The 26,435-nt window shown below is 39.3% G+C and overlaps 1 protein-coding gene across 1 annotated transcript in view; it reads left to right on the top strand.

Annotated features, from left to right (window-relative positions):
• LOC105229373 (mucin-3A) overlaps window positions 1-26,435 on the top strand; it is a 125,160-nt gene that overhangs the window by 12,490 nt on the left and 86,235 nt on the right. The window contains exon 2 of the mRNA XM_049461082.1: window positions 1,868-6,009. Coding sequence (XP_049317039.1) covers window positions 1,868-6,009 — 4,142 coding nt within the window. The remainder of the gene's footprint in view (window positions 1-1,867; window positions 6,010-26,435) is intronic.

Here is a 26,435-nt window from a genome sequence, read left to right on the forward strand (position 1 = left end):
TCCGCACAAACCCTGTATAAGTCTCTACCCCAACTCTCAGATAAAACCAACGTATTTACATTTTTAAACAGCCGTAAACTTTCCCTCTTACAAATGAATCAATTAGTATCAGACATATGCAATTTTCTCATTTGCTAATAGTCGCAAGCCAAGCAACAACACACACGCCCGTGTGCTGGTTTATTAATGATGGCGAGTCCTTTATTTATAGTTATTATACCATGAGCCACCACCAACGATTTGTTTACTATTTACTATTTCATATGCGTCTCTTTCAATCGATAATCAATAAATCAGCTTATAAGATAACAAAAACAACAAAAGCAATCGAGGCATCGCAATACGTGTCTAGGCTGGCATCGTGCTCCACACAGTGCCTGCCTTGATTGCTCGACTTTGCCTCACGTAAGACAGCGCACATACATACATACAAGTAAACTTATGCAAAAGTGTGTAAAAAATTCAGTTTACTACAACAAGAAAAACATACAAATGCAAATCAATACTTCTGTACAGTTTCGAAGCGTTTATCGCTGAGTGGCAATCCGCCGGCAACGGCAGTAAGACGTGCAGTGGCATATAAAAGTATAATTTTCCCAATAAATAACGCTCATATGTACTCGTACATACATATGTATGTTATATACATATGTATATGTATTTATATATGTATATATGTATATATTTTTATATATGTGTATGTATTTACGTAGCAGAGGCGTGTGATATTTATAATTCTTCTGAGTTTGCCACACACTGCGAATCTGTCCTCCAAAGGCGGCTTTCACGGCTTTTACAAGTGCTGCTAAGAGTAGCTCAATACATCACTCTTATACAGAGGTTGTTGTTGTTTTTATACTTATTTATATTTTGTGTAAAATGGTTACGCTTCCATGGCCCCCCGCATTTACGTATATATTTGTGTTTGCTCATTTCAGCGCGTGCCATTGCATGTAAATTATTAATAATATCCTGAGAGTAGAAATTCTGTTTGTGTGTGTATGATTTCGGCGCTCAACTTTATTACTGCCGACGAATATTTGCCTTTTGTTCTATTTTTCCGGAATGATGCTATTGACTTTACAGCGCGTTAACGACTCGAGTGTTGGATTGTTGTTGTGCCAACATTCAGAGATAAGTGCAAAATCAACAGTAATTTGAATACTAAAAACGAAATAAATAAATATATAAGAGAAGGGCATAAAGCACTTCATTTACTTATTCAAAGCATCATTTGAAGAATTTTAACAACAAAATAAATGTCAAAGAAATTATTGAAAGATAGTCGAATTTTCTGGTGGGATTCCAAGTGGGCGAAGAGCATTACATACAAAATATTTAACTATTGTTTGTGTATTTACAGAGAAGGTTTGCATAGCCTCTCTAAAATGGAAAATTATAATTATTTAAATTAATTTATGCTCAACCGTTTTAAGACATCCCATCAAACAATGAAATAATAAGCATAAATTCACTCCAATCATTGAAGGATACAGAGGATATTGTTTCTTGAGAGCCAGACATAGAATTCGGTATCACAGCCAAGAAGAGTCGGTCAATGGCGCTAAATATGGCTCTTTGCCATTGGCGAGTTTTTGACTCTCGTCTGCTTGGCGCCGAGTACCAGCTTTTTATCTGAAATTCATTTTGCACTTAACTTGCTTTAAACACCGAGCAAATTGAGTATGAAGTTAGAACGTTGCAAATATGGCATAGGAACACGTTCTTGGAATTTGCCAGCCAAACTAAATATTTTATAAAATATGTATATATACCATACAAATGCATATATCCACTTTAATATTTAATGGGAACAACCATATTTCAGCAGTGTCTCAACAATCTTACTCTCTTTCTCAATTTACAGGATTCAACCTCGACGCGCATACCTCGCCTAGATGGCGGCTCACGCATCCCTCTACCGGGCAGCTTGCGACCGCCCAGCTCAACAGCACACAATGTCACTGGCTTGGCAGCACGTACATCGCAAATTCTTCAGCGTGCGTCCACAGTTGGATTTCCACAGAAACGTCCTTCGACGCTGGCTGGTCTTCGGCCGTCCATTGTGAGTGCGAATGCTTTGAAGCGTAGCGCTTCTGGTGATCACATCACCAATGCAGTGAACTTGGTTACCAAGAAAACCACCACAGCGCTCAAGAAATGGATTGGCAAGTCGGAGAAAATGGCGCCGCCTCCACCAGTTCATAAGGCACACGTTGTGGCACAGTCTAAAAATACAAGAAAGCCAACGCCGCAAATGAAAACGTCAGTTCCAGTTGTGCCTGCCGAGACGGATTACTTTGCCACACCACGTCCGCTTACGCGTTCCGATACGTTTGTACGCACCGATAGTCCCAACGACATAACACAATTCTCACCAAGCTTACTAACACAATCCACGCCTGCACCCCCAACAAATGGCTCGCTTACAACTACACGCATTATCCGTCCTCCGGATATTAACGAGACAACGAAATTGCTTAGCAACAATACCCGCCATGCTCTATATAACACCCAGAGTTTGGATAGTAGTCATGCCAATTCAGGAACGCGATTTGGAGAGACGTTCGAGGCAGACATAAAGCGCCCAATTCTATTTGATGAGACAACAAACGATGTGACCATTAGCCTTAATAACCAATACTCGCCGAATGCAACGCAAGCAATATTAAAGCCCAACCTTACGGCTACTTTCAATGCACCTGCTTTGCTTGGTCAAACTATGAATATGGTCTCGTCGTCGGAGACTTTTACGCATAAGCCTCAATTGTTCTCATGCGATACTGTTTTCTTCGACACCACTGCGTCTTTGGGTACAACGAAAATCATAGATTCAGCTGATGCCATCTCTCCAGTGACTAATGCCACTTACTCCAATCCGGACTCGCTGGATAATCTTCAACTACTGGAAGATGTGTCTGCGCCGTCGGGTTTCTTAGAAATGGATCTCACTTTACAATCAGATGCTGCAAGTGAACACGAGAAGACACGTGATAATCTATTGGACTGTACAGTTTCTTCCGAGACCGATGAGTTGAATAGTACTTTGAAAGCGCTGGCGCCAGAAAAAGCTCATATGAAACTGCCACTTAATTCCACAGTGAATTCAGAACGATTGCTTGATCTCACTAATGCACTGTCGCCGTCGAAACATATGATGAACTTGACTAAAGATTATCTGAATCCCTCATATTTGGGTTCACGAAATACGAGTCAACTGTTGTATATGACGCAAAATCAACACACCGGCTCTGAACATAACACTCCAGAATACAATTCGGTAATGAAGTTCCAGGATCGTACGCATCTGCTTGCTTCACCTCAAATATCACTCAAAGGCGCTCAAAGTGATTCGGTGTTGCCCACGTGTACCCCCGAAGATGAGCCTTTGAGCGTGCCGCTGAAAGTAGATGCGAATGCTTTGGTTGCTATGGGCGCGCGTATGGATGATTTTTATTCGGCGCGAGACGGTAATCAACCCCCGATAATTGCCAGCGCATCTTCTCTGCAAGATGTAAACAATCCGGAGGCTAAACAGAAATCTCGTTACTCATTTGGTTTGGACCTTACGGAGTCCACTCTTGATTGCTCAATTGACTTGGTAGATGTGTCACTTTCATCCAACGCTGCTGGCCATCCCACTGCCAACAGTTCCTTGGCCGTGCACTCACAGTCGCCTTCATTGCAGACTCAACAACAGCAGCAACAACTGCAGCCTTTGCGGCGACAAACATCCTTCGAATTGGATGAAAGTTTGGGTATTTTGACCCCCGATCAAATGAAAGAATTTCTTGATTCCACCAACACCAACAATACTAACAACTTGGAATTGCCCCTGTCACATAATGGAAATAAAATGGCAATGCATCACATGCGAATTGATCAAACACCGTCACCGGAGGAACTACCACTGGATCCTGTTGAGGTAAAGACTGATGTGACAGATCTTTTGCTGTCACAACAACATAATCAGTCGAATATCTGTGAATCGGCCTTAAGTTTGCAGCATCAACAACAGCTGCAACAGCGCCAACAACACTTACAACAACAACAATTGCAGTCCAGTTCCATCAGCACAGCTGAAGCGATCTCCACACATACAGATATCGATACATCGTCAAAAGCATCGGATGCAATGACGAAATCGAATGTCTCGAAGATTTCGACCAGCTTCATCACAAGTGTTACTAGTGTCACCAGCTTGGATACGGGCTATCAAGGCGACGGCGAAATGTCACGTCCGGCTTCGCGCGGCGCTTGCGACCATTCGCCGTCCAATGGTCCCGCGGCACGTAAAGGCGGTCACGTTTCACGGCAACCCAGTTTTAACCAACAACTTCAACAGCAACAAATGCCATTGGTGCGCCGACAAGATCCAATGACTGACTCCGACTTTTTTACAGAATCCGATGCAGATGACATATTTCATCGTGGTGATCGTCGTGCCCAAGTTATCGATGGACAGCTGTATGGACCAATGCTCCAACCAGCGGCCTCCGTATTTATATCTGAAGATCCTGAAGATTCTTGTATGGAATCGTCGGGCATATTCACAGATGTTGAGAATCGTTGCGATGATGATTTGGCGCAAATGCGGCGTCAAGATACGCAAGACGCAATAATGGACATGTCACCCGAGGGTGATGGCGATTCCACAGAAACAGTGAAGAGTAATCGGGAAGCTTGTAAAAATGCCATCAACAGCGAGCGCAATGCTAACAAAAGTGAAACTATGGCTGGCGGCGATGTAACTGTAACAACAACTATGAGAAATGTTGCTGCCACAACACTCGGTCAAGGTCAGTTGAGTAGCAGCCAAACATCGTCAACGATACATAGCAGCATGAGTACCGATCGCCTCTCAGCAGCGACGCTCTCCAATCGCACTTCATACTGCAGTGTTGACGGCAACACCATGAACGCAGACTGCAAAAGCTTTTCCTCGCTGGAAGAAGCTTTTGATGAGAGCACTACAGCGCTGAACATCACCGATACCCTCAACAACACTGTATTGAGTCCAGCAAGTGCCGAGCACGCCAGACGATCACGTCTCTCCACAGCTGGAAACGACAGCGCTGGCGTCAACAGTCGTTCTGGCGATGAATGCTCGGCCAGCGTCGAAAGCCAACAGCACGAGTCAGTGCTGAATGTTACTCCACCGCGTAAACACGCGTCGCTAACTTCGCTCTCAACAGTCGCGGCTAACAACGCCACATTCTATGGTGCTAAAGTAGAGAACGTTGGAAATAAGTTCACGTACGGATTATCGGCCGCTCGTGGTTCCGCACTCATTGAAAGGGAAACGCATTCGGAAACGGGCACAGCTGGCACAAAAGCGGCTTGCGCCTCAACGTCATCTTCAACAACCTCGCTGTCTGTAGACAATCAAAGCAACAATAACAAAAATATACATCGGTCGGCATTAGAGGCCGCTGTTGCAGCTGCCGCAAAAGCCACAAACGCCGCGAGTGGCACAAACAAACGCACGCCGCGCACGTCGAAATTCGCATCCGCGCGCAATTCGCCTAAACAACGCACATCAACCGGGTCGGTCGCGAGTGTATGTGATATCGGCGCGCCATCATCGTTAAATGTGCGCAAAAAGCAGACTCCCAATAAATGGGAAGCAGTGATGAATAAAATTGAAAGCAACAAAGCGTTACCAAAAAAGAATTTGAAAGAAGTGAAATCAAAAGTGTCAACAATACTACGCCCCAGCAATGGGGTAGGTGCTACAGGTGATGCTGGCAGCAATGCCACAACAAATGCGGCGTCGACGGGACGGTTCAGTGGCAGTGGAGTGCCGGGGCGCGCGAACGTCACCTCCACGCCACTAATACGCCGTTCACCAAGCTCAACCGCTGCGAGCGGCAGCTTGAGTCCGCGTACGAATGGCATGTCGTTGCCGCTGCGGCCAACGGATAACGGCACTCAACGCAGCAACACCGGCAGTCCAATAACGACGCAACAAGTGTCAAAGCGTCTATTCCAAGGAATCGCAGCCAAGCGGTAAGCCTAATGATATTAGTTTTGGCTACAAACACGCGCATACATACACACTGAGTGTGCATATAAAATATGAAAATAAGTATTTAAGTGGTTTTCGCATTCCACAGCGCCTTATCTGGGTTACTTGATTGTCGGTTGACTAGCGTTTGCTAAAAGTCCGTCTATCAGACAACTATTTATTAAGCAACTATACACATTTGATATTTGCTTATCGCTTCTATCATCACGTCTTCCTTTTAAACAAGTGGCGTTTCCGTTATCTTGCCAAGTAGAAAAGCGCCCATATATCGATGTGGTTGTTCGCGAGTAATTGCAGTGCGAATACAAAGCGCCTGCCTTATTTCACGAAACTATGCCACTTTTATGGCTTAATTTTTATTTTTATTATTTTTTTTTTCAAATATTCCACGTTTCTGCTATCAAAATTTTTTATCTTTAACACCTTGAAACAAATATTTATTCTTGTCACAATAATTTTGCCACTTGTTTAAATAGAATAAAATTTTATATTAGCAGAAAAAGGTTCATGTGAAATGAAGGCAATCAGCCTTAAGCATTTTTTTTTTTTTCAAATATATGTGAAGGCAAAAATAAAATAAAATAAGTAAGAAAAGTCTAATTCGGTGTATAACAGGGTTCGGATATACGGGAATATCATATATATTTTGACTACTATCGTACTTATACGAAGTATTGCATCCATTATTTACAATCACAGGAAAGAAGATAGAATATTATTAGAAATAGTTTGTTTCCGGAATTTCATTAAGATTTCTTACATATTGACCGACAGGTGCGTATGAACTCAACTGGAAAGTTTAAATCTTATGACTTCGTTAATGTTTGTTATTTGTATTCTAAAGTGAAATAATGAGATGGAATTTATAAGTTTAATATATGGGAAGAATGAGCGATTCTCAAGCAATAGTAATAATTGCATAATCACATACATTGAAATTGGTCAAGTAGTTCCCGAGATATAGGATTTCATTTAAAAGTGAGTGGAACCACCACCATTATCCAATTTAAATCCCTTCCCTGTCATCCTGCTTGTGCAATTAAATGCTTGCGCTTCATTAATTGAGTTTTCGCACTTTTAGAAATTTTCGACATAACCATTATATGTGGAGTGGGTGTGGTTTTTATCTGATTTTAGCCATTTTGGCAGTGTATACATTTGTCGGCACCTTAAATGCCAATTAACGTAACATCACTTTTCATACGTTCGCAGGCGAAGGAAAAACGATATAATGAAAATCACTCATATAAACAAAATTTGAGTTTTAGTTATAAAATGGTTATGTATTGGTTATAAAATGGTTATATATTGGTTATATCTGACAACGGAAGCTGAAAATGATGATACGTTGTTTTGCATTTTAGGTAATGATTTATAACTCCATATCTATGTCGATTAGTATACAATGACACATGTTTACAACAAAACACCGAACTAACCATATATACATGCATATTTTTATAAGCAATAACTGCGCACTGTCAAGAAATGAAAGTATTTAAACTGTAGGCAACCTGCAGCGCCCGCCGACCGTTGACTGATCGCTGTAGTACTCTGTAGAATGCCATAGGGAGTCAGACTGTGGCTCAAGTACAATTAAATAATTATTCGTGGCTTCCTACAATTACATATGTATATGTACTTCAATAATCAAAATACTTTCATTGTGATTGAAATGGATTCCACTGAGTTTAAGTGCACATTGATGATGTGCATGGGAAAACGCATGACTCTGACTTAAAAGTGCATATTTTTTTAAGTACAATATTAAAAGTTGTAAGGCTAAGAAGAAACTAGCCAACACCTGCCATTGATACATCATTCATCAGCCCATATATGTAACTACTTGTATAACTAAAATACCTCAAATACTCATAAAACAGTTGGTCAGTCATTGCATTTGTGTTTATTGCTCATAGAAGTGAAAAACTGAATCGCCTTTGCCGTTAGCCGACTCTTCCATTTACAATAAAATCGCTTGTAAATGCAATAACCCGCGCACCGCACGAGTTCAGTGTTCCACGTCGAGATTTTTATGTGCCAAGCAGACGTTTCGGTTTCCACTTTTGCTGCAGTTCTTCGTATTCAGCAAAGTACCTACATACATACATTAATATATATAAATATAGGCATGTAATAAATACGAGCTTACCTTTTAATTGTTTACGGCAACGAAAATGCCAAACCACAAAGACTGTTGCATTCAAGCGCCAACAACTCGCATTGATAGCGAATCAAACAAAAAGCAGAACTAAGCAGCAATAAAAACTCGCTCACTTCGCTATGAATGAATTCATATGCGGTAGATAGGAATAACTATGACAACAACAAACTGCATAAATATTGCATTAACACCGCAAGCAGCGACCAGCAACCAGCAACCAATATGCCAACACAGATGAGCGGTGAGCAATTAGAACATTGCATGCGTGGCGTTTTGAGTCGCATAACTGCCTTTGCGTTGCATTCGGTTGCGTGTCGCCGAGACTTGACAGTTCTGTGACACTTGTCATAATAGTGTGTCGACACCACAAGCAACAAAGACATACACCAACACATGCAGCTGCATTGCTGCATTTAAGTTGACATTTTGAGTGACATATTGACTCCGTTTATGCCTCATAAAATACAGACCTATATACATATATTTTCATATATATAAATGTATCTACATAATCTTCAATTAATTTGATCAATTACCGGATATATTTGTAGTTTAATATACATATATTAATGCGATATACATATATGTATTGCATTTGATATTGAGTTACAATAAATCAATATTAAAGTATTAAATATAATATATAGAAAGCCATTAGCAAAAGCGTTGAAATTAGTAGGCAGTTAGAAATCTAAACTCTTTCCGAAAATCATACAAGCCAGAAACTGAAAATGAGTTTTAATTATGAAAATTGTTAAATAATATACATTCCTCTATAAAAATATTATTAATATTATCATTATTATTTTTGGTATTTTCTTGACCATTCGCCACTTCTTCCAATAACGAAATTATTTAAACATCGAATTCAGTGCAATCAGTGTATTGGTATACCCCAACTAAAGAACATAACGTTACCTTAAACCAGTTCTTAATTCGATTCACTCCTCTCCACTGATTGGCGATTTTCAATTTTAATCGTGGTAATTGTTTTTATTGACCTTTAAAAGTATTGTTAGGCGCTTATATTAATTTCGGTGCGCTTTTCCTCATATTTATGGCGTGACCTTGGTGCTTGCCGACTAATGGAGAGCCCAGAGCGGCCTTAAAATGGTTAATAGATTCAATGAAAAGCTTCCCCATGGCGAAAATTTATCAGAGATTGACTGCCGAGGCACGAATGTTCAAGAAAAAGGCTTTTTATGTTCTTTGGAATACGATTTTTCGCTAGCAGTTTCGAACAATATCCGAACCAGAAAATGTCAACGAGAGATGACGACTTGACCACAGAACGTTGTAAACTTTCTAAAATAACATTAAACCGCAACATCCGTGTTTCATTTCTAAAACGAAGTTAACATACAAGTGTGTACATAGAAACCCCACAACTATTGCTTAAGAAGTTTCGTTTCCACGAAATTGGTTGTTTACGAAACACTGTGTAATCGCTAAATTTAGTAATATTTGTTCGCGAAAAAGACGATAATTTGTTTCGTGAGCATGCCGAGCATAAATTAACATATTTACATCATTTAGTTCATCAATAACCATTCACGAGGGGTAAACATAAGCGGCAATCGCTTAGAGGTAGTCTGTTCTAAACACATACATATGTACATATGTACAATATATACTCGTACCTACATATATTAATGTACATATTTACCATATACACATATACATGTGAAATGCTTCCACATATTATTTACCTGATATTTCACAAGCCGTGTGCATAAATATACTATACATATGTATTTATGTGCACAATAGCTTCGTAATATGCAAATGTATGCTTGTATAAGAGTAGCCGGTTCATTTCACTTAAGTGAAACTTCTTTAAACTTCTCGTTGACCTTGCCGAAGTGCCAGCGGCAGATATTTACGAGTCTACGTAATGTATTGAGCATATTGTGCTGCAGGCATATATGTACTTGTATGTACATACATATGTATGTATGTTCTTTTGATATCCGAACGAACTTACCATTTGTTGTTTATTTTCTGCTTAAAATATATTTAATGCTCAGGATTTAGGTTCTTTGTTGCCGACAAGTTCAATAAATATTTACAACTGCGGCTTAAGTGCTTGAATATGCTCGAGTTCGTAAAATATAATTTTTTATTTTATTTTTTTTTTTTAGAAATTATCACATTGCAAACATTCAGAACTAGTTTTCGTTATTCCAATACGTTCTATCTCCCCCTAAACATTTATAAAAATATATAAATTTGTAGATATGTATATTGCACGTGAATATATACATATGCTTTTGACGTCATAAAGTGATGAAAATATTTTAAAATGTTTCTTATCTGCTATCAGCAAAACTACACAAATATAAAAAATTCTAAAACTTTCGACAGACCTCGACCGTATTTTTTTCAAAATTTATATGCCGTGCACCTGGAGAATATATTCAATCAATAAGTCACATTCATCGACCATATAGTTACATGTATGTACATAAGTATGTTAGCGAGACATTCCATTAGTGTAGAATTTTTTATTTACACACGGGTTTGTAAGTCGACATACATACATATGTACATGGCTACACACACATTTGAGTGATTGAAGGGCGTTCGCTTAGTTTAACGAGTAAATTAAATTTGTTTTCATTGAATTTGTTTGGGAAAACTGCTGCGGTGTCGACAAGTGGCGAGTATATATACAAATATACACATATGCATATATATTTACTCAAAGTAACAACAACAAAACCCACAATCAAACAAGCAGCTAACCGAACAACGTGTTTGGGCGTTTTTCTCACACTCCCGCAAGAGTCAGCGGTGGCGCGGTGTGCCGAGGGGCGTGCTACAGTGGTGTGTGCAATTATGCATATATAAATATGAAAACGCACAAGCACACCTGTCATTACTCGCTGCTGACGTGCCACCGCCGCCGCTTACACGCACCCACACAACGCTCCGCTGGTGCGCAAGCAATCGAAAAATATTAAAAAGCAAAACGATTTGTATAGTAATAAAAATAAAAGCGCGCTTTTGTTGTTTGCGGTAATTTTTGCAAGCATTGACATTTCGTTTGATTTTTAATGTGTGTGTGTGGGTGTGTGCGAGTGCATTGCCAGCGCACACCGCTAGTTTCTGGTGTTGCAACAAGGCAGCGTTTTTCATTTCACTTTCCGATTTACCGTTGTCTCTTTTTAATTCATTACTTAATGCTGCTTGCTTGTTGTTGTTATTGTTCAATGCACGCGCTTGTCAATTGCGGCGACTAATTTCTCAAAACTTTTCATGTAAAAAAATTAATCATGTGAACCCTGTGGGGCGGTATTTCCACTTCCCGCTCACCGCTTTGCAATACCATTACCAATACCATTCAATTACTTACATGCACTTTAGCAAAGCTCTCCGCCCTCTTCTGGCATTATAATATCATGTTTTGCATTTATGATTTCTTACGTGTTATTGTTATTATTATTCGTGGAAGCTGAGTTTTATTGCGGCAATTTACGACTGCATTTGACTTTGCCTTATTGCCTCGCTGATTTGTGCTCTTTGACATTTGGCGCGTTTGTTTTGTGCCGATTTGTTGTGATTTGCCATGTTTTGTTGTTGCACTCGTAAAGGAGATAGTGATCTCTGAGTTATTTATTTATAAGTGTCTTTATGTATTGATTAACATTTTTAGTTATTAAAAAATCGTTGCTTTTAATTATTGTCCTCAAAGGTTGTGGGGAGGATGTGAATGTGATTTAATCTAGAAAATGATATAGGATAGGCACTCGAAATAAAGCTGTAAATCATTTCGTAACTCTCACTTTTGGTCCTTAAGCACTTTAATTTTTCTTCTTCTTGACTGGCGTAGACACCGCTTACGCTATTATATCCTGATTAGCAACAGCGCCAGTCGTTTCTTCCTTTCGCGATGCGGCGCCAATTGAAAATTCCAAGCGATGCCAGGTCCTTCTCCACCTGGTCTTTCTAACGGAGTGGAGGTGTTCCTCTTCCTGTGCTTCCTCCGGTGGGTACCTCGTCGAATACTTTCAGAGCTGGAGTGTTTTCGTCTATTCGGTCGACCTGACCTAGCCAGTTCAGCCGATGTCTTTTAATTCGTCAATGTCGTCGTATATCTCATACAGCTGATCATTCTATCATATCCGATATTCGCCGTTGCCAACGCGCAAAGAACCATACATCTTCGGCAGAACCCTTCTCTCGAAAACTCGTAACGTCGACTCATCAGATGTAGTCATCATCCATGCCTCTGCATCATATAGCAGGCCTGTAGAATTCGGTCTTTGTTCGTCGAGAGAAGACCTTGCTTCTCATTTACCAACTCAGTCCGAAGTAGGACCTGTTGGCAAGAGTTATTCTGCGTTGGATTTCAAAACTTACTATGGTTGATGCTGTTACTACTGGTTCGGAGATAGATGAAATTATATACGACTTTGAAGTTATGACTGTCATCAGTGACGTGGAAGCCTAGCCGAGAGTTCGACGACTGTTTGTTTGATGACTGGAGAAATTTCGTCTTGCCCTCGTTCACTACCAGACCCATTTGCTTTGCTTTGTAAAAATTTCATGTAAATTCGACTAGTAGAAAAGAAATTTTCGAGAAAAAACTGTTTTAAAGTTTCAGTTCCGGCCGAGCCAGTTTGGAAGTCGGGTCAGAAAAATTCCTATATTTCCGAAATATAATGGAATTTTGAAAAATCCTCTAGTAAGCGTATTCTTGAATAGTTAAACTTCGAAAACATAAAAAATATCGACTTTTTTCTAGAATAGAATATGCCCTTAAACTCGATAGGTATGCATCGATGTTACTAATGATAGAACAAAACAATATGAAAACCATAAATAGTACTAAGTTCTTCAATTTCTTTAATATTTGGACTGTGTGACTTAAGTAAAAGAAGGTGACGGAATCCAAATATGACAAATACGATTCCAAGAGTAGTGGGCTCCGATATAGCGCATTATGAAACTGTATATTATAACCCCTTTAACGAAAATGTTATAAAACCAGATAGTGTTGCAATATGACAAACAATTATGCCGCGCCCTGCGAGTATTTATGTTAAATTATTTATAAACCATGCGGCGCTAATTTATGGCATAATACGGACTCCAATGAAAACTAATGGACTTGTGCATGTGCGCCTATATTTCTGCTTGTAAACAAGCGCTGTTACTTTTTGCTTGGAAATCACAGTGGCGATAATACATACTATGTACGGCTGGCCATTAGTGGCTGGTGGCTGGCAATATGAGAATTGCCACACATTGGCCAACACCTTCCCGCAGCCTCGTTGGCGCGTCGGTGTGAATACGCGCCGAGCATGCTAACGAAATCGCGGGTGCTAGGCCTACAGCCACCATTCATCCATAAGCAATTTATGCCGTTTTGCATGCGTCCACACACACATAACCTCAAAATACACATATAAACTTAAAATACAAAATAAATTTGGCCCACTACTGCAGTGTGTTCACTCGCTTGCCATCTTCGCATGCGAAGTGAATATTGTGAGAGCTGAACGTCGGAAATTAAGGTTAATTTAAGGCGTTTATCAGTCAAGAGGCGTGTGTAACATATTCTTGCGGCCGTTCGCACCTCTGCAACAAAACATTGCCGCCTTACAGCGCCATGGCCACACAATAATCACCACCTGCTCTACCCAAAGTAGTACCTACACATAATATTGGGTCGAAAATATTTAACGCGGATATGGAAAATTTGCTTTGTTACTTGCGCGTTTATTTACTCACTGTGGACTTTGCAAGTCAATGGCGGTGCTGCGTAAAAAGTTGGCATAATTTCTAATGTTTACGGTAAATAGATAGCCCTCCATTACCAGTGTGCGTGTGTATGTGCTTTATGAAATGCTTGGTATTAGCCTTTTGTGTTGAAACTGTATATCAAAGCGTTTGTTTCCTGCGCGCCGCCACTCGATGATTATCGTTTCTGTCGGTTTGCTATTTTCGCTTTGATTTTGTGTTGTTGTGTGCGCTTTTTTGCAAAATGTGTGCGCGTCTGCCTAGCGGTTTGCGTAGACATTTGCGGCCAGACTGGGCGAGTCCATTCAGCGCGATTGACTTTGCATTTAAATTCCGTAAACATTTCCTTTTGCGCCTCGAAAACGCTAAACAGGTGGTTAATTGCTTGTTATTTCCATTTACTTACTCCAATTTCCCAGTTAGAGCTTGAATTATTGTTATAGCATAGATTTTTCATGCGGTTGTTTACAAACGTTTTGGGAAGCAAATAGCTCAGGAATTTATTTTTTATACCAATTGTGTATGGTGTTCGCTTTAAGCCGAAAATAATTATTTATTGTGTTATAACTACAACGTGGAAAAAAGAGAAGCAATTAAATATCATTATTTTCAATTATTGCGATTTGTGTATATTTAACAATATAGCAATTTTTTTTATTATAATTGACAGAAATTACATCGTCTAATTTTAACTAAATTCGAAATTTAAACAAATAAGATTACTTTTCAAAATACCTAAAAGCTGGTTGTGTCAATATGTCGTCACCTAAAATGCAAAATAACGTAACATCACTTTTTATAAGTTTACAAGCGAAGGAAAAACGATATAATAGAAACCACAAATATTGAAACAAAGTTTGAGTTTTGGTTATAAAATGGTTATATATTAGTTATCATATACTGGTATTGAACCAAAATAAGAGTTATAAAATAGTTATATGTATATTGGTTATTATATCTGGAAACGATTTCCAATTTTTTTGATAATAGTTATTGAATTACTGTTTTCAATTATGAGATTTTATTTATAATTTTTATCACGAAGCGGGTCGAGGCCTGAATTTCCAGCTAACTTTTGAAGTGTCATAAAAAGGACAGTTCACATTTTTTGTCCATATTTTTATAAGTTATTTATTAATATTACAAGAGTCCAGAAGAAATTAAAAAAATAAAAATTTCAAAAATTACTAGCTGATGAAGTGGGAGGTCGCAAAAAATGGGCACGTGACCATACCCACGATTTCAACCCTGGTGGGTATTGGAAACCAAAAACAAAATATTTATATAGAATAATGTTGCAATATCTTGGACAAGGAAAATGTGGGACAACAATTTTTTACGATATTGCGACTGCCTGAACAAAAAAAAAACAAAAAAACAATTTTTATACAGCACTTTTTGGCTGTTTCCAATGTTTTAAAAATAGTAAAAATTTAAATTTGTAGATGTGGTTACTTATAGACATAGAGAAGTCTATAAAAAATATTCTCGAAAAATTTCGGACAAATCGGTCCAGTCAAACCAGAGAATTGGTGTGTATCGTTTTGAAGCTTTCAGTTTCGGCCCAACCAGTTTTGATGCCGAGCATTCGGCAAAAATATCTCCACAAATGCCCTTGTACACATGGCTAATCAAACTTTAAAAATATAAAAAATAAGTTTTTTTTTATTACTAAACTAAAATATCCCCTTAATATACGCATTAATATATCTTACTAAACATTTTAAACGAACGAGGTATATATCGCCATTTTTACCTCCGTTTTGTTAATAATTCACATGTTAGGAAAAAAGCTCGGTATACATAATTAATCACACATTTAGTCACGCCAATGAAATAAATTGCCATGCAAAACAGTTTCAGTATTCTAAGTAATTGCGTTTTTTATTTGCATATTTGCACTTTCGCCACCAAGCGAGACTGCGAGCTCAATGCTTTCCAATCCAAAGTGCTAGAGTTCACAAAAGCCGCATATAATTTGCCAAAAGTATCAATTACGCATGATAAATACTTCACAATAGACACTTAACATACATACATGTATACGTACATAAATAATTACGCAACAAAGAAGGCACAACAGTAATAAACAAGTAGCTGGAGGCTGGTATAATGATTTTTTTGAGGCATTTCTGGTTGAATGGCTACGTAAATAAGCAAAATTGCCGCATTTGGGGTGAAGAGCAACCAGAAGCCGTTCAAGAACTGCCCATGCATCCCGAAAAATGCACTGGTGGTTTGTACGCTGGTGGAATCATGGACCGTATTTTTCAAAGATGCTGTTGGACGCAACGTTACGGTGAATGGCGATCGCTATCGTTCGATGCTAACAAACTTTTTGTTGCCAAAAATGGAAGAACTGAACTTGGTTGACATGTGGTTTCAACAAGATGGCGCTACATGCCACACAGCTCGCGATTCTATGGCCATTTTGAGGGAAAACTTCGGACAACAATTCATCTCAAGAAATGGACCCGTAAGTTGGCCACCAAGATCATGCGATTTAACGCCTTTAGACTATTTTGTGGGGCTACGTCAAGTCTAAAGTCTACAGAAATAAGCCAGCAACTATTCCAGCTTTGGAAGACAACATTTCCGAAGAAATTCGGGCTATTCCGCAAAATTCGAATGGACCTAAGACGCAGCCGCGGGTCATGAACCAATCTAACGTTTCAAATAAAGAACCGATGAGATTTTGCAAATTTTATGCGTTTTTTTTTTTAAAAGTTATCAAGCTCTTAAAAAATCACCCTTTATAATGAATGGTTGGAAGCTAATAGCCACTTCAAAGTAATTTGTTCAGCAGAAATAAAAATTCCCAAAATATTCAAAAAATAAAAAAAAATATTCAAATTAGAATTGTGTGGGTTGTAAGCTTAAACGATTATAATCATAAATTCAAGGGGTTTAATAGCAGCGCGCCGAAAAAAGAGCCTTTTAGTGAATACTAAAGGCTTTAATGCCGCGCTTTTCTATGAAAAGACAAACTATTTTTCAAGAATTAAGCGTGTAACCAATTAATATCCGAGTACGACATGCAATTAGACCCCCAAAGAGTATGTTTTGGGCTCAAATCCCCACTCACATAAACACACTAACAAATTAAGGAGTTCGGTCGCATTGACAATGAAAGTTGTAGTGCTCAAGTTCATGGCCACAAGGAGAGGTGTCGATGCGTAAATTGGCGCTTGTATATAGGTACTTAAGTACTAATACAGCCACACATTTACCTACATATGTATGTTGAAATTATTTAATTATCTACCACAAAAATAAGAGGAAAGCATTAACAACTGGAGACGAATTTTTTGCTCACTAATTGAAATCCCTTCAAATGTCTCGAAATGGAAGAACTTGTTTTGTCTAGGTTATGGGCATAAGCGTTACATCTAAGCTTTGACTTCGCGCTAATTTGCTTTTCACAGACACGAGTTCGCCGCAAAGATTTAGCGTGAATTCCGGCCGGTGTTGAAATATCTGTAAGCGCTTGGCCCAACCTCGTTTAGCGCTGGCTCCATCTATTGCGCGCTTGTCACCGGAGAGGGGGCGGGTGTAAATTTGCCGGCATATTTTTGCTACAAAAAGAAATTTGTTTATCCGCTAAACTATTGCGTAGATTTGCTTATACGACGATCTCTTTACGAGCACACACCAGCGCTTGCGTCAAAAGTCGTGCTAAGAAATAAATGAAGCATCGCACTGTATGAACATACATACATATGTATGTAAGTGTGTTTTCTCGCTAGTAACTAGTGACTAGGCGGCAGTTCGGCATGAAGTCGTTTGTCGAGTGTCTGTTTATTTGCATGAAATAATCGTTTTGCGATAATTTTTAAGTGATTAGGAACAAATGTATGTTTGTGTTTATGTATTTTCATATATGCAAATTTGCGCTATTTTTGTTGTAGATAGGGGTGGATCAATACACATTAGCGGAGCAACAAGCGTAACAAAGCGTGCTTATGACTGAGTAATGGATATTTACTTGAAATACTAAATATAATGTGCTCAGTTTATGACAATATTGGCGTAGTCACCTTTATATTTATGTATATATGTCTCTGGGCCAGTTACGAGAAACTCATCGAATGCTTCTAGATGGGTGGTCATCTTGCATGAGACAGGATTTCTCCAATACTCGGGAATTTTTGGAAGTAGATAGGTGTAAAGCAAAGTTCCAGGTACCAATTTTCCACTGATCCAATTTGTCAGCAGATTCTTCAAAGTAATAGTTTCATGAGAGCTGTTCGACTACATTAATCACTAAGTGGGCGGCTGACACTTTTCATACACCACAATATATACTAATTTGTGTGGCATATGGTTTTTGGAAGCACTTCCATAATTGCTGTTGACGTACAATTTTGACGCCCCTTTTTGTTGCTGTTGTCCACACAAACAAATTACTATTTACTCGCACTTTTTGATGACTCTGACTAATGTGCTTCGGCTTGCTGATGACATCGCTTAAATATTGAATTCACTTTGTCATATCTCTCAATACTTACGTATATGCATGTGTACGGGCGCACAAGGCATAGCTACACTCATGTGGCGGCGGCTTTTTTTCAATTTAAAAAAAAAAATACTTGTTGCTACATACTTTGTATTTCTAAGCATTTTTATTTCGCGAAAAGTTTCTGATGTGCGCTGAGAGCTACGGTTATGCTCTGTTAACTTGTAGTTGTGTATTCTGCCTAAAATGAAAGCGATTCGCGCACAGATCGTACAGTTGCCTCACGCATATTTGACGCCAAATTACCTGAGGATGCACACACACACACGTCGGCGAACACACAGCCATACATGTGCGTATATATCATCTGTTAAGTGGGAAGTCAGACAGTTACATGCGCCCAGAAGCAGAGTGATGTATGCACCGCGGCACGCACACATACAAACATATGTACATACACATACGCCTATTCATATATCATTTTGAAGTCGTGCTCGTTTCGCGCTGAATTTTGATTTTCAGCAAAATTTTCCATTTTTTGCGGTTGGCGCACACATAACAAAAACTGCAGTCGAAGGCGAAAACTGTGCGCCTTACTTGCACTGCGAACATATTGTTTGCTTACTGCATATACTTACATCACCCAGCAGGGGCGTACGCAAAGAGGGGATTTAGAGGTTGAAACCCTTCTTAAGTTGTAAAGAATAAATGTTAAGTTGTTTGGGGCGTGTGTAAAAGGGGGATTTTAGGGTTCAGACCCTTATGAAGTTGCAAAGAACAAAAGCTAAGTTTTTTAAGTGTTCAAGTAAAGGTTCTAACAGTATAGAATAGTTCATTACTTCAATAAAATATTCTATTTTAATTTCGATAGCAGGTATTCTATTTTTGCCATGAATCGTTACCTACGACGACGCATAGTTCATTCGATAGTGTATCGAGTATCTTTTGAGACATTAGGAAAGGGAACGGTCGTTCCGAGGCTTCGTCATACTTCGTGTGCATGCTCGGAGTCCATCGAGGTCGCTAAGGAGTGTCAATACCCGTGTCTTGCATTGCATTTCTTGCCTCGTGTCGAACGAATTGTATTCTGGCGCTGATTAATAAATGTCCCAAAGTCATACAATCACGAAATAAAGTAATTAACCCTTTTTTGACTCGAACCGTACTTTTGTTGTACTACAGCGATATCCTTCATTTTACTCAGAGTAGAGTCATTTTGATGTTAAGATGACGATACCCGAAAATCGTGGCAACTCTACCGGCTTTTTGCTGGCTGAAAACTTTTTTGCGGAATGCGGCTAGCGAAGTCAGATTGAACGTTCTTGTTCTCCTCAATATCCATAGAGATATTTATGCTTCGAGCGCAGAAATTTTAACAGAAAACCCCTCTGAACATTTTTTCAGCATACGCCGCTGACATTCAGAAAGATATACGTACATCAAGTGTTTGTTTTAACGGATAAGCTGCAATTTTCACCTCAAAATCACACAAATTTCACGGCTGTTTTCGCTGGATTTGTGAAATATTCCCGCTAATTTAATTATTTTCATCGCATTAGCCTATTTTATTGTCATTTATAACAATTGCTTCGAAAAAACGCTATTACACTAAGCACTTACTGACATAACAAGTATTATATAAGCCGACAAAGTCGGCAATTGGAAATGTCACAATTGCTATTCCATCAGTTCCATCAACTAATTGACAAACGCTCCCTAATTACTAAGCGTAATTACAAAGGAATGCCGAGCAATTGATGACATATGGAAATACATATGTATGTGTTTGAGCTATTAATTTGAATTCTACAAATGTGTACCAGCAACAACAATGCACATTTTATTAGACAATCAATAAATGAATTGGAAATTTGTATGTGATGGCACTAATGATGAATCTAATCGGAAGACTCTTTGTAATGCATTGGGTCCGAGGGATATTGTTGAATTCATGAAGCTTTAATAAAATTTGTTGCGGTGGCACTCATTACACACTTAATGACGGTCGTTCACACACTTGAGTGACTTGGCTTTGGACCTTTATTAATTACAAGTAACAGAAAAGTTGAAAGTATTAATGTCTGATGATTTGAAGCGGTACTGTAATATTAAAAATGTAGATAAGTAACTCCAAAACGAAAATCAAACGCCAAACTCTCAGTTGTAATTCAAAAGTGTTAAAACTTTTTGCTTACCGCGGACTTTGCACCGTGAATTGCGCATAATTGTGTCGGTACTGTTGCGGAGTCACTCATAATGAATTGCTTTTGCCACAGCAAAGTTTTCGCGCAATTTACATTTTCTTACCGACAATCTACCACCGGATGAATCGCTTGCGCAAAACTTTAATTACAAGCGCTTAAGCTTTCCGGTCAACTCATTGCGGATGGCACTTGCAAGAAGTTGACTTGTTGTTTTTGGTCTTTAGTATCTGAGCTTTGCCTAAGAGTTTCTTTACTTTTGCTTTTTGTGAATTTGTGACGCAAACACGGAAGGTACCGTTAAATCGTTTTATTAAAGCCTCATCTTTTCAATTAATAATATTTGCACGAATGAATTGCGAGTTACGACTTTTAGTTTTGCAATGCCATTTTTGCTCTTAAAATATAAAATAAGATAAGTCGACCATAAATATTCAATATGAGCGCTGTTAATCGTTATAAAAGGCAATTAATCAGACCCGGTTTGCTTCTACATGTGCAAATCAAACGTTCCGAGTCGATTATATTCCAATCTTCCCACTTTCGGTGCTCTTTTTCCCCTTTGGGGTCAAAGCGACTGGAGCGAACTGCTGACCCGTTTAAAATCCATTATTAGCTCAATATGCCTCTGTACAAGCAATATGTTGCTCATGTACTTGTGTTATACTAGTAACCATGTGGCCTTTTTAAGGCTCCTCCATTATTACGTAGTGTGTGCATACTTGCTGAGGACAAAGGACGGCGCTGCACTACTAAGCAGTCCTGTCGAGTCAAGTTTAATGGTGTGTGTGCGATATGTCTTTCGAAGGGCAAAATGTAGGTACTTAATTAAAAATTGTCTTTGCCTTTGTCATCCGAACATGTGTATCAATTTCACTGGCAAATATTTTTTAAACATTGCGCTTTCTCATTGCCTTTGTTAGATAAGTTTCGGTTGTTACTGTTAGGTTGACTTCCTTTTAATTTTGTGGCCATATAACACATACGGTTCGATTTTCCCAGACTCCCATTGTGAAGTCGTCATTTCCACACTTAATGCCATGTTGCAACAACTCGTTTCTGCGTGTCGACTGTGTCGCAGCTTTACAAAATTGTCACATTGTCTTGAAGATTGTGAAAAATCAATTAATTTTCTCACAGTTTTCTAGCACCTACTTAACTATGCTATTAAATTTATATACACTTGTCACATATGTATGTATATATGTTCGTTGAAAATGCGTTGTATGTGTACCCTGTAGGAAGACTGCCGAAATAACTAAAACTAAAGGGCTAGGCAACGTCTTTAAATTCATACAATTTGGTTAAAATATAGAAAGCTCTAGTAGAGATTCAAAAAATATTGCCAAAAAACCATAATGTGGTCCATAACCCCATAACCTCAATCCTGATATGAATCTTAGTTGGGACCGGAACCTACAGAAAACATAAGAAGACGTTATCTTCGGTTCTACCAAAGTTATAATACCCTTCACAAATAAAAAAGATTCTATGCAACAAGTTTATTTTGATCGGTATGACAGCTATGTACTATAGTGACCCGATCTGATCAATTTCTTCAAAGATTGCACTATTGCCTTAGACAACAACCAATGCCAAATTTCGAGAAGATATATCGTCAAATGAAAAAACTTTCCATACAAGCACTTTATTCCGAGCATTCAGTTTGTGTGGCAGCTATAGGCTATAGTGCTCTGATATAGATGGTTCCGACAAATGAACAAAAAAATTGATATCTCAGAAAAAATATTTCATACTGCTGATTTTTCTTGCGGGGTATGCGAGACCATAAAGCATGAAAATGTATATGTGGAAAGTATTTATGTGCTTGCATTGCAGTCGGTTTCATCGGTCCAATAATGACAATAAATTATACTTTTTGTCAACGCATCCATCATTGCGGCCGCCGAGAGCAACGTTGTGGCTGCGTTTAGTAGGCACGCTGTGCTACTATGCTATGCGTCACGTGCAGTTTATGCAATTCATGCGCTCTTATTCCACACACAAAATTTTGTACTCGCCGGATTGTCAGCTGCTCCGTGCACCGCCCACCTCGACGCTTTTCCGCACTTTTCACAACCGAAACTTATCCAACCGAATTTATTTGCATTTCTTCCCTTTTCATTCTTAATTTGCTGGGATTTTCTCAACTTTATGGCTGTGTGTGTGCAATTTCGTAATCGTGCGCCCAGCTCGGCGACGGACTCGCACTCTCAGCAATTGTTTGTTGGCTAGGCGCAGCACAGGCGGATGACTGTTGCCTTTGCCACAGGCGATGCCGCAATGTGTCGCCGCTGTGTTTTGTGTGTGGAGCTGCTGCAGCGTGTTTCGTGAACTGCGCGTGTTGCGACAGAGTATTGTTCGCCTGTGAAAATCGTGCTTAAATTTGTTTTTCCTTTTGTGTGGTTGCGCTAGGTTATTATTGTTAGAAACTTTTAATTGCTGCAACAAGCAAAAGAGCAACAAATCATTGATTATCTCATTTTCCAGCTTAATTTCTGTTCGGTGTTGTGTTGTCTCGGCGATTCTATTTTATTTATTGGATATCTTTATATGTGTGTGTGGTAAATTAAAAGTTTTCATTGGATTTGTTGCTGTTGTTGCTGTCATTTAAGTTGCGCTATTTTGTGTACTTAGCGCACAACCAGGTGAAGTTCAGAGTTCGTGCCACACAAACAAGCAATTTGTTGTTGTGTACATGTATGCGTGTGCGTGAGCAACAAAGTTCGTCTCTATGGCGGCGGTGTCACACATGTGAGTGAAATTTTCTTTGTCGCATTTGTCAAAAGTCGGCTTTAACTGTTAAAGTTGATAAGCGCAATGCATTTGTTGTTGCATGTATCAAAACAGTGTTGAACAGCGGTGTTTGCGAGAAAAGCAATTAGCGCTTTGAGTCAACTTAAAAAGTGGTGAACCAAAAAAAAAAAAACAGACATTATATATTTATACCAAAAATTTAGTGAAAGCAGGAAATTTTAATTAAATTAAATTTAATATTTATCGGCTTTCCAGATAACGGCAACTACAAATATTTGTGTTAGATAAGATAGCTAAGGCTTCGAGAGAGAATTTGTGATTATAATATTTTTTATTACTATTCGTAAAAGACGTATCATTTAGAATAATCACATAGATATATACAGGGGTTGTCCGGAAAGTAAGTGAGCCACTTTAGAAAAAATTTATAGAACCAATCGTTACAATTCTTTAAAAACATGATTTCCAAGCATTGAGGGCGTCACGGAAGGCATTCTCCGGATTAGCCTTGAGTGCCGAGGTATACGCTGCTTGGATCCCTTATGTCGTGTCAAAATGCCTTAATCGGCCTTTTCAGGCAAAGAAACAAAAAAAAGTTGGGGGGTCCATATCTGTGCTGTAGGGCGGCTGCGGAAGCGTTGGGTTGCCGACCTTGCTTAGGTGAGCCGGGGCGTTGTTGTAGGCAACTGCGATGTCTTGTCGGACCCAGTGACCCTTTGTATGAGTTTCTTGAGGACATTCACGTAAAACTTGGCCTTGACGGTTTGTCCACGAGGACTAAATTCACGGTGGGCGATGCCTTTGAGGTCAAAAAACACAATGAGCATCGTTTTCACTTTGGATTTGCTCATTCGTCATCGACTGACTCTCCAGGTATTTGGAGACAACTGACCAGCCGCTCGTTCGTTAGCTAGGAACGCCTTCTACCGAATCCAGTCGGTGCGTGCACGCTCTGAAGTACAGTCGCAGCGGAAGAAAACCAGTTCTTTTACTTTCCGGACAAACCCTGTAGTTCTAACCATATTCAACTAAACTGAAGCTCCGTTGACAAACAGTTGTAATGAAATGTCGAATAATAATATTATTTGCGACCAATCCCAGTCTTATTAGTGACTCAAATCTAGGGCGGGGTAAATCGAATCTAGGAAACGCCTACTGACGGTTATCCAGAATACTTCGGCAGGCATTCTAATAAAATCGAAAGGTACATCTGACACGAAAAACTTACTCAAGAACCCTCAGCAGTGCGGGAGTTGTTTGTAACTTGAGGCACCAAGTGGTAAAGTCAACACTTACCCATCACTAGTAAATAATATTAAATAATGCTTAATTTATTATAAAAAATTTCTGCATCTGGTCACCTTGCGGCGTCTGAAGTGCACTGCCGCCTCTAGTAGTCCAAATCGAAAAGATTGAAGCGATTCAAGAGCTAAAAATACCCCACGTCATTGTGTCCCGTATGATGCTCACAACTACACAAACACATAACGGCACACATGTACCTTTACGTTAGCGAGTAAATTTGTTTGCATGTGTGTATGTTTGTGGTTTATTTATTTGTTGTTTTTGCCTTCGCAACTGTGAAATCGGCGTGTGAAACAGCACAGCAACTTCCTTTCGTGAAAAATTAGTTCAAATTCTAAAATTAGTCGATGCTGCAGCCGCCAGCAGCCAGCAACCAGCAGTTGCAAATGGATGTGTGTGGTGGCGTGGCGGGGACAACCGAGCGCAAATGTATGACGCAGCTTTTGCGCTTTCAGCAATGCTCAGCCGGCAGCCGCAGACGAAGCAGCAAATGCTGGCAGCAAACCAGAGTTAAGTGCTGGGAAAACGAAAAGCAAAACTGCAAACACTTGTTGGCGATTTTAGCCGCAACATAGATAAATAAATCTATATATAGTCCGTGCACAACGTAGAACGAGAATTAGAAGAGCTTTTCAGTGATATCTTCACGTATGACGCTGATGTGTGTGTTTGAGCAAATGCTGCGCTCTTTTCCTCTAACAGTACATGTTACATTGGGTCAGTGTTGTAAAAGAGCCAAATTAAATTTCGATATTCTCACATAATGCTCTAGTAAATACTCCACCGACATCATCGCCTTGGTATTCTCAAAGCGCCCAAAGCTACTTGCGGCTTGTTGCAGCAATAGCAAATGCCGTGTTGCTGCTCACTGCGAAATGAAGAAGAACTGCGCGAAACGGAAGCAAATCAAAATGTATTTCAGCGCGCACCAGAAAACTCATGGCCATGGCGTGAACAACTACAATCCATTTCAAGTAAAGCCATGGCATGAAAATGCATGCTTTTGCAAAAACAACAACTGCTTCACAACCGTAATGAGGGAGGTAGTGAAAATTGCTCGAGCACTCATCATAGACACGCTCGCGTATAGAACATGAATTCGCAATCAGAATCGGAATCATTAATGGCATGGCATTTAGGTTGTTGTTGGTGCGTCTGACGCTCCACATGCCGCCGCCGCCGCCGCTACACTCGTTTCTGGCTGAGTACACCCATTGTTGATACGGGCACCAAGCAGCGGACTGGAACGGCGCAGCTTCGGCGCGAAGAGGAGTGGTAAAGTGATGTGCAAAAATTTAGCAAAAGTTGCTTTATTGATTTTGAGTGACTAAAATGTAGGCAAAAGTCGGTAATGAGAGTGTGCAGGCAATTATACATAATTATGAGATTGTCTCCGTTTGCATTTCTAAAATTTTTCTACCATTTTGGTAATGGCACTCTAGTAATTTGCGCCTAAAGTGGGAGAGTAATTGAATTGAAAATAACTAATGGACCAAAAAAGTAAATAATGTCTAATGGCGCTCACGCTGAAGAACAAAATTTCTCTAAAGAAGATTTTAAGCAAATTAATTTTTGCATTAGCAAATTTTCAACGAAAGTTAGGCGTTTGGTGTCCATTACGCATGTCTGACCCAACGGTGTCTTCTGTTCAACATAGAAACGGGTTTTAGGCTTTCTCCAAGCCGATGATGGCTGAGAGGGCAGACATATGTTTTTAGTCCTTGGTATCTAGGTATTTATAATGGGTGCTTCCGCCGTGTTTGAATAGCTCAGCCGGCA

Source organism: Bactrocera dorsalis, chromosome 1, assembly GCF_023373825.1.
Source record: "Bactrocera dorsalis isolate Fly_Bdor chromosome 1, ASM2337382v1, whole genome shotgun sequence".
Taxonomy (NCBI): Eukaryota; Metazoa; Arthropoda; class Insecta; order Diptera; family Tephritidae; genus Bactrocera; species Bactrocera dorsalis.